Source organism: Olea europaea, chromosome 13 (assembly GCF_002742605.1).
Source record: "Olea europaea var. sylvestris chromosome 13, O_europaea_v1, whole genome shotgun sequence".
NCBI classification, from domain to species: domain Eukaryota; kingdom Viridiplantae; phylum Streptophyta; class Magnoliopsida; order Lamiales; family Oleaceae; genus Olea; species Olea europaea.
Genome location: NC_036249.1, coordinates 25,359,167 through 25,375,583, shown reverse-complemented (window position 1 = coordinate 25,375,583; position 16,417 = coordinate 25,359,167). Strand labels below are relative to the sequence as shown.

Here is a 16,417-nt window from a genome sequence, read left to right as displayed (position 1 = left end):
CAGAATATTAATCCACGAATTCAGCGGTCTGATGGTACTTTTGGTATGTTTATATTTGTAAAATATGTAGAATCATTCTTCTATTATTCCTATCATATGCATGAAATTCCAGGCCAAAAAACATTGAAAAAAATGTAAAGGTTTTTTACAGCTTCATCTTCGAAAGCATGTGGATTTATTTTTGTGTTTGGGACTTTAACCTGCGTATGGAATAGAGGATGGGTTGGTTTGTATTATTTGCATCTACAATGTTGGTTCCAGCTATAATTCGAAATAATTCCTTTCAAGCTTAGATAAAAGTGATGATGAGCATTTGGTCATAGATAGCGCTGGATGAGTAGAGAATATAATATTTATTTTCCTCAATAAAGCTCCTTGTTTCTTACTAAACAACCGCAGCTTATTCCCATTAAATTTGGAGTCAGCTAAATGAATTTGTTTTCACACAAACACACCAAAAATCCATCAACACGTTCAGGATAGATTATTCTGCTATATGAATGATATCAAATTTATTTCTGAGGCATTAGATGGTTTGTGACCTTATATTAACAATACCATTGGAAGATTTTGTTTCTAGGGCTTGAAAATGACATATAATCACCCCATTTGAATTGTAAGTGACAATGTTATTCTTAATAGCGTTGGTCCTTGTACCAACGCATGAACTATGCATGCAGGTGTATGAAATTTTGGTGAAGTTGTTACATCGTTTTCATTGGATTGTTCCTGGCTACATCATGGGTGGGGAAAACAGGTCAAAGGAGAAGGCCAGGTTAAGGAAAGGTATGACTTGTTGAATAATTTATGTATTGTACTCCTGACTTTTTGTTAAGGGGATATACATGGTAATGGTTTTTATTTCATGCTATTGCGATGAATTTAGTTTCAAAGCACAAAATATCTATTGTTCTTCGAAATAGGTTGCTCTTTTGCCCTTTGAAATCAAATAATGAACTGATACCATTTAATGTTTAACTTTATTACTTATACAGCATGAGAAATAGCTTCAGATATGAGCACAAAGTTCATCGAATCTTTTCTTTTACCTTAACATCTCCGAATTGGTTATCGACTTCAGAAAAACTAACTAATTTTGCTAAGAGCTTCATGAGTTAACGATAAGATAGATAGCTAGTGCACGCTAAGCTTGTAATGCGGTATACATGATGATGTAATCTGATTTTACCTAGTTCGACAAGTAATAATTTTTGCTTTTACTGCGTTGCTGGTAAATTTTCTAAAGTTGCATGATTATTTTGTTGGGATTTTTTTTTTAAAACTTTTTTACTGTATCTATGCTGACTATTGCTGCTTAGTTGTCTAAGGTTTTTTTAATAACTGTCATAAATTATTATTCCTCAATCTTTAACCAATTGCAAACATAAATTTTTTTAATGAAACTGACAGTGGCCTTCTCCAGGTGTATCAATCCTCGTTGCAACTCCTGGACGTCTTTTGGATCACTTGAAAAATACTTCATCATTTCTGCACACAAATCTCCGCTGGATTATATTTGATGAAGCAGATAGGTATTGTGTATTACTATTGTTATGATCCCACAGTAGTAAATACCATTTGAACTCTCCTTCCTCAATTATGTTTGTTTACCTTGCAGGATTCTAGAACTAGGGTTTGGTAAAGACATAGAACAGATACTTAATATTTTGGGCACAAAACAAGACAAATCTGTTAGCAAGGAGAATGCAACATCAAAAATTCCAGAAGTTCTGAAACAGAATTTGCTGTTGTCAGCTACTTTAAATGAAAAAGTAAATCATCTTGCTAAAATAAGTTTAGAAAACCCAGTAATGATTGGTCTAGATGAGAAGAAGATGCAACATAATGTAAATCACGATCATGCGGTGTCTGTCGGATCTGATGTGTTTGATAGATTAGGGGAATCTGCAAAAGGAATGACTGCTTCAACTGAGGAATATAATCTTCCATCTCAGTTAGTTCAGAGATACATTAAAGGTATACGGTAGAGGAAATTTGGACTATTGATCAACAACCTAATCAATTGCTTGTATTTTCATACACTAATGAACCTCTCTGTGCAGTTCCATGTGGATCTCGGCTTGTTGTGCTCCTTTCCATATTAAAGCATCTATTTGAGAGAGAAACTTCCCAGAAGGTTGGGCTACTTTTAGATTTACAAAGTGATAACTGTGTTGTAGTTTGTACGTATATTAATGTGCATTTTTGTCTATTGTTAACGTTGTGTAATTCTTGAATCTGCATACCGCCCTTGCTTTTGTGGGTCGTAGGTTTTTAAGTTATCAAAAAAGCCTTATCCATACTTATCAAAGGTAGGCTATTTGGTGGTGCACGGATGAATCATAATTAGTTTTCTACTTCATCTCATGTAATTCTTTTCTTTTATTTTATTTTATTTATAATCATTACCACAAAGCATATTTAGTCCATTCACACTCTTGTGGATAATTGTTCATTACAAAAGTTACATACCATTCTGAGGTTTACTTTGTTGACCTCCTCCTAGGAAGTAAAATCCTCTCTTCGCCTGATACCCCCTTGTCCTTTATAGCATATACTAGCATACTTGATAAACCATCTCTTTTTTCTTCTTCTTTTGCAGATTGTTGTATTCTTTTCAACGTGTGATGCAGTTGATTTCCATTATTCATTGATAAGTAAATTTCATTGGCCACCTAGATTGCAATCAGAAGCAGAAGTCCAAAAAATGTTTTTGGGATGCAAAACTTTGCGATTGCACGGGAATATGAATCACGAGGATCGTAAAACTACATTCCAGACATTCAAAACTGAAAAATCAGCGCTTCTGTTATCCACAGATGTTTCTGCTAGAGGATTAGACTTTCCCAAAGTCCGATGCATTATACAATATGATTCTCCAGGAGAGGCAACTGAGTTTGTACACAGGTATGCCCTCCCCTCATTTTGTCGTTAGTTCATTGTAGTGAGTTTCACTGCTTAAAATATTTGTCTTTTTTACCGGGAAGTTGCTCTATCTTTGACTTTATGCTCGCACCTCATGCAGGGTTGGAAGAACTGCCCGGTTGGGTGAAAAGGGAGAGTCTCTCATATTCCTACAACCAGTTGAAATTGATTACTTGAAGGACCTGGAAAAGCATGGGGTAATGCTGACAGAGTATCCTCTTCTAAAACTGCTGGATAGTTTTCCGTTGCACGGTCTCAAGCTCCCAATCAAAAAGTTATTGTCAGTAGAGATGCATCCATGGGTGCTTTCTTTGCAGAAAGCATTAGAATCCCTTATTTCAACAGAGGTATGTCTCCAACACTTTTCTAAGCCTGCTGAACCTGTACACTGGCCGATCTAGCCTCGGTCCATTAAATAAATTCAGTTCTGTGAATGCAACATGGGTTTCCATACCTTCATCCGTAATTATTTGATCTAACTATTAATGGTTTTTGTTTTGTGTCTGTTTATAGTCAACGTTGAAAAATTTGGCCAAGGATGCATTTCGCTCTTGGGTGCGTGCATACACTGCTCATCGTGGTGAGCTGAAGCAAATTTTCATGGTGAAGAAACTTCACCTGGGGCATGTTGCAAAGAGTTTTGCATTGAAAGAGCAACCTTCAGTAGTTAACAAGTCATTCCAGAAGCAAATAAAAAAGAGGAGGAGAGATGAGAAGCACAGAGTACATTTCAAGAAGAGAAGGGTTGCTAAATCTTGAATGTAGCAGAAGCCTGTAGTTGTGAGATTTGATCGACTGAACATGGAAGAGTTCGTCCCTGATATATACTGATCAAAATTTTCAGATTTTCTTAAGGGCATGATGAGAATTGTCTACCTTTTTGTTACTAGGATTGAAAGCAAGGTAGCAAATATGGATCCACGTTCGAAAATTTTACAAATGACATATAAGTTGCTCTGATACCGCTCTTAGCTATAAATTACTTCTGTTATGCTTTAGCTCGAATAAGCAGGATGGTAGGGGCTGCTCTTGCCTGTGAGCTCAATAACTATAACTGATTGGTAGGGGTTGATTCTGTTAATAATTATAGCTTTAGCTTATTATTTTCATGCACACCATACGGTCCTCTGCATACTCGTTGGAAAGGAGCTCTCCTAACTCCATCTGAAGCATTGAGGGTCATCGTATGCCCCACTCCACGATCATTGTGTTCGTTACTTTCTATGGACATTTTAGCTTAATGTTTGTCGTCATGCCCTTTGTCAATGCCTAACTCAAGTAAGGTTATTTCTTTGTCCATGACTAATTAGAAATGCTTTCATGGCATACTGGTTCCTACAATATTGGCATTTTACCATATTCGTCCAACATTTCTAGCCAATAGACCTACCCGCTAAAGTCCTCTGCTCGACAACGAACTTGTTGCCAATATGATCAACTATTAAACTCATGTCAAGTCCTCATTTCGTTCCCAATGGTCATCAAACATTTACATTATGATAAGTTGCTGTCGTGACTCTTCTCTATATAATCTATCAACTCCTTGTTGACATAGAGTACACTATAGTTTTATTGTACTGGATCTCTAGCCCAACTCTTGTGCATCTTGCACGTTCTCGCTCTTCTAGGTTCTCAAGTCAGCTAACTCTGAATCAACTTTGAACAAGTCATCACAACCATCAGCGATATGAAGTCCTCCATCAAAGCATGCACAAATTTGTTTGTGACACTCCACTCAAAGTTGCTAATCTTCCATCAAAGCATGCACAAATTTGTTTGTGACACTCCACTCAAAGTTGTTGACGTCCTCGACACCACGCCGACATGAAATATTCAAGTTTTGTACCCCTAAAAATTAGAGTGTTTTTCCTTTTTAACATTTTTCAAAGTAGGACCTATAGGTAAGTTTTGAAAAGATTTTGGACTTCCTCTTACCATTTTCCCTTCAAAATGTTTCTGTTTTGTTGATTTCTTCTATTTTATGTATTGAAAAAGGATAAATTTGTAAAACGTTGATTTAGCTAAAAAAAAATGAACGAAATAACATGATTTGCAAATATGTGAAATATCGGGAATGCCTTAGCCAAAACCAGTTGTAGATTAGCAACAGTTTGAAAAAATTAAAGATGAAAGGTATAAATTTTCCTTAACTGAAAATAGCTATGATATGGCTTAGAAGGGAATTTTTTAAATTCGTTTTTCAGGGGCATTTTAGTTTGAGTTTGGTGAAAATGACCATCCACCAAAAACCTGGCCACATGTCAAAATGGTTAATTTCTCCAATTTCCATTTTACAACATTCAAATGTATTATGCATAAGCGCACATGTAAGCTTAAGAAAGTATTCTTCACTTTTTCTTAGTAAAAAGTATAATTTTTTTTATTGTAGTATTTACAACTACTATCCATTTATTGTACACACGTCGTGAAATAATTACTATTCCTCCTAAAAATTACCTAACTCTACACAAACATATAGATATACCAAAAAGAGATCCCGCGTCCTGCAGAGGAAGTATATTCCACATAAAATGTCCAACCGATTTTCTGTTCAACTAATATTTATTTACAAACATTCTAGGGGCGGCCTGTATAATATTACACAACCACTTCATGAAACAAAATTTAACAACTATATATTCAAGCATTACTACATCTTTATAACTTACATGCGATATATTTTACTGTTGAGTTACATCCACATATACGCCAATGATGGTGATAAGCTTTTGCTGTAGTTGATCTTAAGCGAACAGCTCGAGATCTCAAAACCATATGTTCTACATCCCTATAATTGGCTATATAGCTCCAGCTTACGCTAAGCCAAACTATTACTCAACTTAATCGCCTTCATAATGAAGGATGAGCAAGTACAATGCAGATTGCCAGTTCCTGCAACTCTGGGAAGTAGAACAGTTTGCAATGTGAACTATTTCTAGACGAGTACACAAAATAACTACTACTTGGAAGCAATCGTAAGACGAAAATATGAAANAACAGTTTGCAATGTGAACTATTTCTAGACGAGTACACAAAATAACTACTACTTGGAAGCAATCGTAAGACGAAAATATGAAATTACCTCGGGATCATGGGCTAATATATTCGGGAAAATTCACCTTGCCAAGATAAACAAGTTTCATTTCCTCTCTCCAAATCTGTAGTTAAGCAGGTTAAAACTTACGGTTAAGTTTTCTCAAGCGGGAAAGGTGGCGGATGCAAATACACAATTCAAGAACGTACCATATCACGAAATTCCAGCCGAATATGAGGGACATTTGTCTTGCGAATGTCATTTCCATCCGGGCCTCTGTTGAAGTACTCCTTGCCAATCCAGTGAGCCTAAGATGAGAAATTCAAGGTTTAAGCTAAAAACTTAGGAACTAAATGTTAAGGTCACTAAAATAAGGGAAATTTCCAGAAATGCCATATACCTTCAAAGCATGTGAAAAACCAGACTGATACACTGAATTACGGGCAATCTCACATAAATCACACGAACTCAACTTCCATACCTGTAAGAAGAGAACGGCAAGGGAACTGTTAGAATTTTATCAATCAAAATCATACAATGTGCAGAGCAATAAAATGGGAGTACTCACAGAAGCAGCAATACTGTACTCTTCCACAAGGGGCTCTTTAGTTAGGTGGATTTGTAATGGATCATCAGTCGAGAGGGAAACGTTGAGACCCCTCAGGAAAAACATGGGAAATGGATTCCGATGGTAGTCTAAGAATAGAGAGTTGTTGCTCAAAGGAGACATAGCCAGACCAATCTGATGATTAATGTGTCATTCTAGACCATTAGTAACAGTCATATGATCAAGCGTATTTACTTATTTCTACTTGTTCCCTTTCCCTTACCTGAGCTAGGTAGTACAGATATTGAAGTACGGGAGATTTTCTCAAATTGATCCCATGTGCAATATTGTGAGCAGTGAGAAATGTTGCAGCAAGGTGGTCAATGTCACCAGCCTGATCACATTAATATGTTAGTGATGATGTATACAATCTATTGAAAATTGAAATAATACAGAATGAAGCTTCGACTGGTTACCTCTCCAGAATGTGGCCGGAACTTAATAGTCGTCATGCCCTTTGACTCACGAAGCTGAGATGTCCCAGTCATAAGTTAAAATTCAATGAATTTAAAACAGACCACAGTAAGTTAAAAATTAATAGTTAAGAGAACAACATGGAAAAAGCTTTTAAATGCAAACTAAACGACGAATGGAACTACGAATATTTTCTTCATTTTCCACGATGGCATTTGAGCTAGCATTGAGTGAAAGAAAAATAACAATAAAATTATGATATGCACCTTGTTCAGGGTATAGAGATTAGCATAACAGTAGTACACATAGTACGAAAATGCAGGATTGAAAATATTGGTCCACTGAGCAGGTGTAGGCATGTGTTTTGTTGGCCGTCTTTCAGGCTTGCTTTCATCATCAACTAGATCCAATCCAACAACCTGTTAGAACAAAGATAATGGTACTGTAAGAGTGGGGAAAAAATAGAATAAATAAAATAAAATTTCCCAAGGGAAAGATTTAGAAAAGGAAAAAAACAAATGAAGAAAGTACGCGGACATTCAGACACCCAAGAATTTAATAAAATGCATGGCCTCATGAAGGACTCAGCCATCAGGCTCAAAAAATTGCACTACTGGGTTCAGTAGAACTGTTTATGAATGGAACTTTCATTGAGAAACACGGATATTATTTTAAGATGGATAACTTAGAATGAACTGCATAACAATAATTATATGAGATAGGAGCAGAAAAACCTGTTTTAAGATAACATGTAGCTGGGGATGTGAATCTGGATCAATGGTGACCTCAAACAAAGGTAGAAAGATGTTGTCGAGAATGTTCTGGAAAGAAGTCACAATTCCCATCTCCTTGTACACGTTGTAGAGTCTTGGAAGCTATATGGTAAAAGTTCCAGAATGAGAATGAAAACATCTAAATTAGAAGAAAACATCTAAATTTTCTAATTAGTAACTTAAATTGCACATGAAACCACAAGAAATGTAAAAGGGAACAGTAATGAAAGAAGGTATAGCAAAACTTTGAGTTAGGAATAGATTTTAACTCATAACCAGAATAATAATTCTGTTTCAATCGTATCAATTTGCAATTCGCAATTCACAAAAAAAGTAGAAAATGATTTATCGAATTAGAAAGATCTTCATTTCTTCATGGTGATGATTTCAGGCTTTCAGTTTGAACTCCTAAAATATGGCAGCCTTCATATTCTGATGTAGCCACAATCGTCTATGTTCAATATAATCAATGACGTTGCAACTCCAAATGAGGCAAAATGCTCAGGTATTCAGATAGGCATCCATAAAAATTTCAGATTGCTGGCTATTTCAATCGAAACAAAATAAATCCAATCACCTCCTATCTAGTTAACATATAATCACTATTTTTTATTAAATTAAAATTCCAAGTTTTTCCAGGCCTGCTGCTAAATATGATCTCCATAACCGAAATATGTAGATGATTTTTTGAAGATGCTCATATCTATGATATTTACAACTACTATATCACAGGACGAGAGAGATCCAGTAGTTACCTGAATTAACCAGACAACGTTCTCACTGTACAAGTCATTATTTATTATCCAACTTGCCAGCTGGTCCCACTCACTCATTTTTCTGCCATATATTGATATTCGATACTCGGCCATCTGTATTACAGCGACACAGTATCTTATAAACAAAAATTGAAAGATTCTTAGATGTGTATTGATAACCATACGACAAATTTTTACCCTGACATGGGTAAAAAATCAGCTGCATGCATCGAACATGAAAATACACATTTTAGAAACAGAGAGATTCAAATGGTACAGTGTACAGACAATTCATTAGTCTTACTAGCATTATCTGACATTTTCAGCAATGTATTTCTGATTACCACCATCATGGTTATATCCTTAAAGCATGCATGATATCATCACCCAGCAAACATTATAAGGGATACAAACTGAAAAGAGATATCAATGAAAGCAAGCAGTTCAGGAAACAGAGCCATGCAGCAAGCAAAATAGCAAGAACATAGGCAAAGCATCACTTGCATTAACAAGTAACTTCCACTACATATATACCTTCATTCTAAGCATACCAAACCCAAGGAAATAGCACTTCCTTCTATCCCCATTCCCCAACTCCCCCACAAAAGGCACTAAAATGAAACCTGGTTTCGCAAAATTTTAATCAACCAATATCAAGTACATTTACTAATGTTAACAGGATAGAAAAAACTCACTTGATATTTACTAGCTTCCAGATCCGAAAAAACTTGCTTAGTGAGTTCACCAAGGAAACGACCTGTTGGAAACATCATCATTTGTATGGATATCCAAGCTCAAAACAGAAGCCTAGGGTCAACACTAGAATCAGAGGCCCAGTTAATAAATCTACCAACAATTCTAATTTCTATGAACTGTAAATTATTGGTTATTACTTAAGGGCTGTTGAGCCCCATTTTCTGAACAAAATGCATTTTGGAATAGTATTTTGACCGAGAATGTGTGGTTAAAAAATAAGAAAAAGTATTGAATTTGCATATAATATTATTTTATTAAATAGTGTGTGGATGAAAATAAGAGAGAAAGAGATATTTTTGAAAATAATGGGGACCTAACAAGGGCTAAATATAGTTCAAATCCAGTTGGATACTATTAGTTTACAGATTTTTATTTCAATAGCAAGAAAGATTGCATAATTTGTATCCTGACATATAAACCCACAAGTTAAAGCTTCTTTCAGAGAAAGAAACTTTCACCATCCAACCTGTAGAAAAGAATAAGCAATAGAACATACCCTGTAAAAGATTATCCTGCTTCAGAAAGATCTCTCTCAGCCTACTCTGACCACAGGGATTATACTTCAAATTAAATTTGTCAAAACGATGAAAGGTGCTCTTGTCAGCATGAACATCTAATAGGTCAACATTCAGGTCATCCCTGTTGAATTTTATTTGACACAAATTCAAGTTGGCAAAAGTAAGAAAAAATCAGCACTGGGCATGATGATGACGAAGAGGATAATGACAACAACGATAAGAAGAATAAAATTGTGCAAAATGATATTTTGTTGCCGGGTCCCAATTTTACAATCTATATAAACAGCATCATTACCCCGTTAAGTCCAGGCTCTCAAAGACCTCTTTCAAGGTCAGATAAGTCCCATCTCGAAAAATAACAACCTGAAAATAAGTAGACAAAGCTTGAAGTTTTCATTAGAATAAAGTAGACGATTCTTTACTTCACTAAATAAGCGGAATAGAGGATGAAATGCTAAAGGGTATTTAGGAATAACCAAGCAAGGAATTACCTCATCAGGCTCCTTTCTCAACTTCGATTTTATAAACCTTAAAAGATGTTTCTGATTCATGCAAGCTGAGTGATGAACATGAGTATCAACTTTCCTGACATTATAAAAATCACGATGTGGTGCACTCCTTTGAGCCAGGAATTCTTTGTCCGCATTAAGCATTAAATGAAGGTTGAATTTCTGGATGCCAAATTCATGTTCAATTTTCATTAATAACGTAATGATAGATTAATATCAAAAGCTTAATTTTACTACTAAGAGGAAGTATCAACCTGTTCTAGAAGAACTAGCCTATGGTGACACAATGTTCGGATATTCCCAGCTGCTATGACTTTGAGGATATAATGCAGGTCAGTGAAAAAGGTAGTGGCATTGGCAACGGGGAAAAGTTTCTCTTTTGCTGCAGGTAAAAATTGAGTAATTTTTCAAAAGAAAAAAAGAAGATATTTTCCAAAGTGAACTAATTACGAAAAATAAATTGGATGCTTTTGCATCTCCTTACAATCTTTATTTGCATAGACATGAACAACTCCATCTTCCATCTGGAAATAGTGCTGCAGGAAATCAAAATGCAATTCATAAGAAATTTGTAAATCGAAAAGGGACTTCAACATGTTTAAAATGGAATGACAATTTAGAAAAGACACAAGCAAGCATAGAAGAAATAAACTATAATAATAAATTTATTCACAGACTTACATCAGATTTCCACTCTGGAGTATAATCAAAGGGGCATAGGTTCGGTTTTGGTGTACTCGGGTCAGATATAATTTCCTTTTCCCATGGAGCAACAGCTTCCCTAAAGACATAACTTTTACGAAATTCAAGGCAGTCTTGAAGATTCCGGTAGACATCCATCTCATCAGCAGAAGGCGTCTCTAGCAACAGTCACAAGAAAAAATCAAAATTATGGACATTTTTACTTTTCGGCCAAATCCATCGCTGATAAATGTGTACAAGCTGAAGTTTTATGGTAGAAATATAATAGTCATAACACTCTCCGATGAAATAAAAGTAGAATACAAAATTTCAAAAATATAACCAGAGTTACTAACCAACATAACAAATAATTTAGCTTTTAGAACGACACTTGTATATCACAAATCTTAAAAATGTTAGAGAATATTAACCAACAATATGATCAAATTTTGGCATGTAATGAGTTTGACAAAAGAACAAAAAAGAATATGAAGCATTTCGCTTCAAGCAATGTCTTTGCGTACTTGAGGCCAAATTGATAACTCAGCCTTATCCCAAGTATACAGTTTAAAAACCAGCCACAGAACTTCGTGCAGACCATTTTGCTAATTATAAAAAATGGAAATTGAAGAGCATCAAAGGAAGGAAAGGAACAATACCTGCAGGGGAAATTCTCAAACGAACAAAAGTCTCATGCTCTGGTTCTTTTCTAAGAATATCAGCAGCTACTGGATCAGGTTGAACACCATGCAGGTCACCAGTTACACTATGTGAGCGAATCATACTTGATGTAGCTGCTACTGGCATTTGTTCTCCATTTGCATTGACATTATCTGGTACATTCTGAAACATGCTTTCACATTAAGGGGTTCATTGAGGTGAGATTTATTGAATGCTGAAACATTCCCAAAATTATGGACGAGAAATGGCATGTTGTGTGAAGAGTAACCAACAAGTTCAAGTATGCGTATCTTTTTGTGCATGTTTAGAGACAACTCACCGCATTTCCATTAGTATGAAGATATGTAGTGTCCAGCTTAGAACCATCAGTCAGGTTATCTTCATCATCTGATCCTTCTACACTTTCAAACGCACTAGCAACTGGAGATCTAGGTGAAGTGGGTCGAACAAGATGTCCAGCTCTCATGGGTGAATTCACGCTACCATATTTTCCTGAAATGGAAAAGAAAACAAAATTAAACCCCCCCTGCCTCAAGATCTTGCCTTTTCTTTACTCAACTCGCTCCCTGCTCAACTCGGGTTGATTTTGAATGGAGACTCAAAAAGGAGAAAGGATAATAAAAAAATTAATAGAATTTTTGCAGTCTGATCTTCTAGTAGCAGCAATGTGCTGTTAACCAAAAGCTACTTATCAATACACCACATACATGCAAAGGTCTATAAGAACAAGAATTTCCTTCAGAAAAGATCAAGGTGCACTGTAAAGAACGCTAAATAATCCTTGCAGCAGGGTACTTCAGTGAGCACAGAGAGCTAAGCTAACAGTGCCAAAGATTTTTGGAGACCAAATTCCCCTTCTCAGTTTCCTCTCTCTTTTTTTATGGTGTGCTGATCCACTAAGCAAAAGATACAGTGTGGTTCCAGGCTTCCAGCATGCAAATATAAGATGCATGTAAAGCAGACATTTGTGCCAGGAACACAGGAGCCCATATAAAGTGAGTACTATCATCAACCACCTCAGATGATGACACGTAAAGCTCATATAAGCAGTCTTAGCAGGTTGTAGTGAAGAAATTTGTTTCCGTTTCTCTGAGATGGTGGGAGGTCCAAAGGAAATGGAGTAGTTTTATTTGGCAAAACTTGTCTGGCTTCGGACAAATGATTAAATGTTTCAAAGAGAAAGTAGTTATTTATACATATAGGCTAATTATGATTCCTAAATCAAAGACCTACTTTGTTGAGCAAGAAAATAGTGCTATTTTAATTACATATAAATTAGTGAAGAAATTTGTTTCCGTTTCTCTGAGATGGTGGGAGGTCCAAAGGAAATGGAGTAGTTTTATTTGGCAAAACTTGTCTGGCTTCGGACAAATGATTAAATGTTTCAAAGAGAAAGTAGTTATATATACATATAGGCTAATTATGATTCCTAAATCAAAGACCTACTTTGTTGAGCAAGAAAATAGTGCTATTTTAATTACATATAAAAAAACTATTGTTTTGAAGAACCTGCCCATTTACAATACAAATTGTCATATGCTACAATAAATAAGCTTATTAGCCTCTGAGTTAATGCACACTGACTTAGGAAAATGGAAGCTTTTTTTCTTTTAACTGTCAACTTCTCCTTTACTCTATAAATAACTGCTGTCATTCTTGAGAAAGAGTTGGAGAAACACTTTCTTGGATCCAAATATTTATTCAGTGGAATGGAATGCAACAGTCAATACCTTCAAGGTACAATAAAATTGTCAGGCACAGCAAACTGGATTCACTTTTATGTCTTGCCGTCAACCCTAGGTGATTTAAATTTATTGTGCATCACATAAATTAGGTATCAATATGGCATTTCCCATTAGAAGGCCAAAAATATTCCTTTCCCTTTTTTCCGCAAGGATGTAAAAGAAACGCAGAAAAACTTTCAGCAATCTTCCCGCTTTCTACCCCCCCAAACATAGAATAAGGTAATGATAATTAATCCTCAAGAAACAATAGAGCAAATAATAATCATGTAGCAATCATCTCGGACAGGACTGAATGGCCAAATAACAGCTTTCCACCATTTTGTGCAACTCTTTGCAAAGCACAATGCCAGTAGGGATTAAGATGGAAAATGGCTTTTGCAAATTTAGCGAATGAGTGATTGGAGAGGCACGCAAATTCGGCAAAAAACTAACCATTATTTAATAATATTGAGAATTCAAAATAGCCAAAAGTAATTTTTTTTCATACACAACATTTAACTGTAACATGTGTACTCCAAACGTTTACTCGGCACAATTTACAATAGCTCACAACTTGCACTCCTTTACCACCACTCCAAAAATTGATTCCCGTGCTTTGGTACCACATGGCGAATATGGAACTCATAGATCCAATTAGTCCAAAGAAGAAATGCATTTATTTAAGCCTAATAAAATTTTATAATGCCTTTATTTATGCTCAGTTAAATTTTGCTTCAACTATGTTATAAATTTCCCAAATAAAAATCATTGATTTATTTATTCCGGCCAGAAGTCGAAGTCCGACAATTGCATACCTTCGGGGAGCGTGTGCAGCCTCGGCAACCCGGCCGGAATAGAATCCACTTGGACCGGACCATTCCTCTTCTCCTCAACCTCGCCTACACTGGAAATCGTTCTCACATCCGGCAGGGAGGCTGACGTCCGGCCATAGTATCCATTATTTCCTTTTCTCCGTCCATGGCTCCGCCGCGATGGATACTTCTTCAAATGCTGCGGCGAGTCACCGCCGTCCGCCGCCTCCTCCCTGTCCCTCTCTACCGCCTTGGCAAACTCCAGCAACTGGTCCAAAGTTTTCCGGTGCATATAATACGCGGACACCGCCACGAACGACGCTCCAAACAGCGCCGCCATCGCTAGATGAAGCGAGTAAGCATCCATATCTTTCTCTCTCGATATGCAGCACTGTATATTTTATAAATATGTATATGTGTACGTATTTATAGCTCTCAAAACCCCCTACTGAGTAGTGTAGAGAGAGACTTTGGTTTTAGAGAAAAGACTGTGTGAGAGGAAGGCGCGGGCATTTATAGGAGAAGGTAAGAAAGCACATTATATTCGTTTATTCGTATTGGTTTTACTAAGAGAAACTAGGCTTGATTTTTAAAAATATTTTGAAAAAGTTAGATTAATGAATCACGTTAAAATAATATAATCATTTACATTTTATTATTAAACTATTTTAAATATAGTCAATTTTTTCATTCAATCATATGTCAAAAATATTATGTTGCTCTATCTATCATACACTTTCTATCAAAATAGCATAACCTTAAAATAATAATGATAAAATCTAAAAGTACATAGATGTGGAGTACAATTTAAAGATTATATGAATACATAAATTACTTCTAACTTGCAGTATTCAAAGTTGATTGTGTAGAGTTACACGATTACCTCCAACGGCAATTTTCTGATGTTTCTGCTATGAACACTTTTACTACATATGTAATAACCCTACACGATCATCTGCGAGCAACAATTACGAATGATAATGCTAATGCTAATGCTACAAATATTGTATTATCACTTCCGAAAGGCTCTATGGCATATCGCATGACACGTAACATATGTAAGTAGAAGTCGAGTGCTTGTGTTTGTATGGTATGATTTTAAAAATGTATGAGCAGTATATCTTACTATGCGTGTTTATCAGTACATAAAAATCGTAGGTTTTGTATATACATGAATAAGAAAAATATTTGATTAGCTTATAAGTTCGAAAAGGCACTTTCAAACTTAGTTGAAATACTTGTTTAGAAGTACTACTAATTTATATATCTTACTAAATATGTGAACAATAAATAAATAAGTATATAATAAATTTTACGAAACATTTGAATGAAAATAGAGACCTTTTTATAATCATTTATAAACTTATTGAAATCCTTTTGTCTGTTTCTCTCTCTAGTTGGTGAAGGTTGGTTGGAGTGGGGATTGTGATTATGCCGTGAGTGGTGTCTTCGTATCATCGCGGCTTTTGAATTTGATTATAAATCAATTAATTTGCTGTCATTTATTAAAATAATTATATATTATCTTTCAATAAATAAATTATGGTGTCAGTTACTACTTTTACTTTGGTTGTGAATCTCACTGCCCTACTAGAAATTTATTTTTATGCACTATCAAGAGAAATTATCGCTTTTTGGTATCATCTAGTCCGTCGATGTTGTGTTAGACGACAAAATTTGTTAGACGATTACATCAATGTTAAATTGAAATTCACAAGAAGTCGAACTATAATGCATTCATCACTAGAAAACTCACATTATCATGTGAGATTGAAAGTTATGTTTCAACTGACTCTATAATAACTTTAGAATAATAAAATTGAATCGAAGTTTAAGGATATGATTTGTTTGCAATTCTTATTGTGAAAATCGAGTATTAAATGGAAAGTGAAATTTGATGGAATGCCCACTTTTACTTTATATAAACAACATACATTTTTCGTGAAATTGCATGCTAATTGCTCCACATAAAACAATCATGATTAAATTGCTTTCATCTTGTTATATATTTATTAAATTATTATTTCATTAATATCGACACTATATCTATTAATGTAATAATAATTTAATAAATATATAACAAGTACTTTTGCTTATCCTATCGAAATAGTTCTCGCATCGAATTTGATTGAGCTTTCACAAAACAAGACTTATTTTTTTTAACAATTTGGTTGCGAATCTCACTGCACTATTCGTAATTTGTTGTTATGCATCATCAAGAACTATTA

At 35.2% G+C, this 16,417-nt stretch overlaps 2 protein-coding genes across 5 annotated transcripts in view; one reads left to right on the top strand and one right to left on the bottom strand.

Annotated features, from left to right (window-relative positions):
- LOC111408021 (DEAD-box ATP-dependent RNA helicase 17) overlaps positions 1–4,028 on the top strand; it is a 13,939-nt gene extending 9,911 nt beyond the window's left edge. For 2 of the 3 annotated variants that reach the window (XM_023037764.1, XM_023037763.1), the window contains exons 5-11: positions 643–786; positions 1,424–1,532; positions 1,619–1,977; positions 2,064–2,137; positions 2,603–2,907; positions 3,026–3,272; positions 3,439–4,028. In XM_023037764.1, the coding sequence (XP_022893532.1) occupies positions 643–786; positions 1,424–1,532; positions 1,619–1,977; positions 2,064–2,137; positions 2,603–2,907; positions 3,026–3,272; positions 3,439–3,684 (1,484 nt within the window). In that variant the 3' untranslated portion in view covers positions 3,685–4,028. The remainder of the gene's footprint in view (positions 1–642; positions 787–1,423; positions 1,533–1,618; positions 1,978–2,063; positions 2,138–2,602; positions 2,908–3,025; positions 3,273–3,438) is intronic. The other variant, XM_023037765.1, reaches the window with a different exon arrangement.
- A 1,379-nt stretch (positions 4,029–5,407) lies between these two features.
- LOC111408019 (AMP deaminase-like) lies at positions 5,408–14,701 on the bottom strand. Of its 2 annotated transcripts, XM_023037761.1 has the most exons (20): positions 14,193–14,701; positions 11,973–12,145; positions 11,632–11,815; positions 10,973–11,151; positions 10,776–10,827; positions 10,546–10,673; positions 10,274–10,453; positions 10,078–10,145; positions 9,761–9,903; positions 9,204–9,265; positions 8,509–8,622; positions 7,715–7,855; positions 7,247–7,399; positions 6,983–7,036; positions 6,790–6,900; positions 6,528–6,701; positions 6,360–6,440; positions 6,169–6,267; positions 6,008–6,083; positions 5,408–5,825 (listed from the first exon to the last, which is right to left on the bottom strand). In XM_023037761.1, the coding sequence occupies exons 1-19, from the start codon at positions 14,554–14,556 to the stop codon at positions 6,015–6,017; spliced, it is 2,529 nt and encodes an 842-aa protein (XP_022893529.1). In that variant the 5' UTR covers positions 14,557–14,701; the 3' UTR covers positions 5,408–5,825; positions 6,008–6,014. The 2 variants fall into 2 exon arrangements, with proteins under 2 accessions (XP_022893529.1, XP_022893530.1); XM_023037762.1 differs by lacking the exon at positions 14,193–14,701 and having other exon boundaries at positions 11,632–11,825.
- Positions 14,702–16,417: the final 1,716 nt, after the last annotated feature.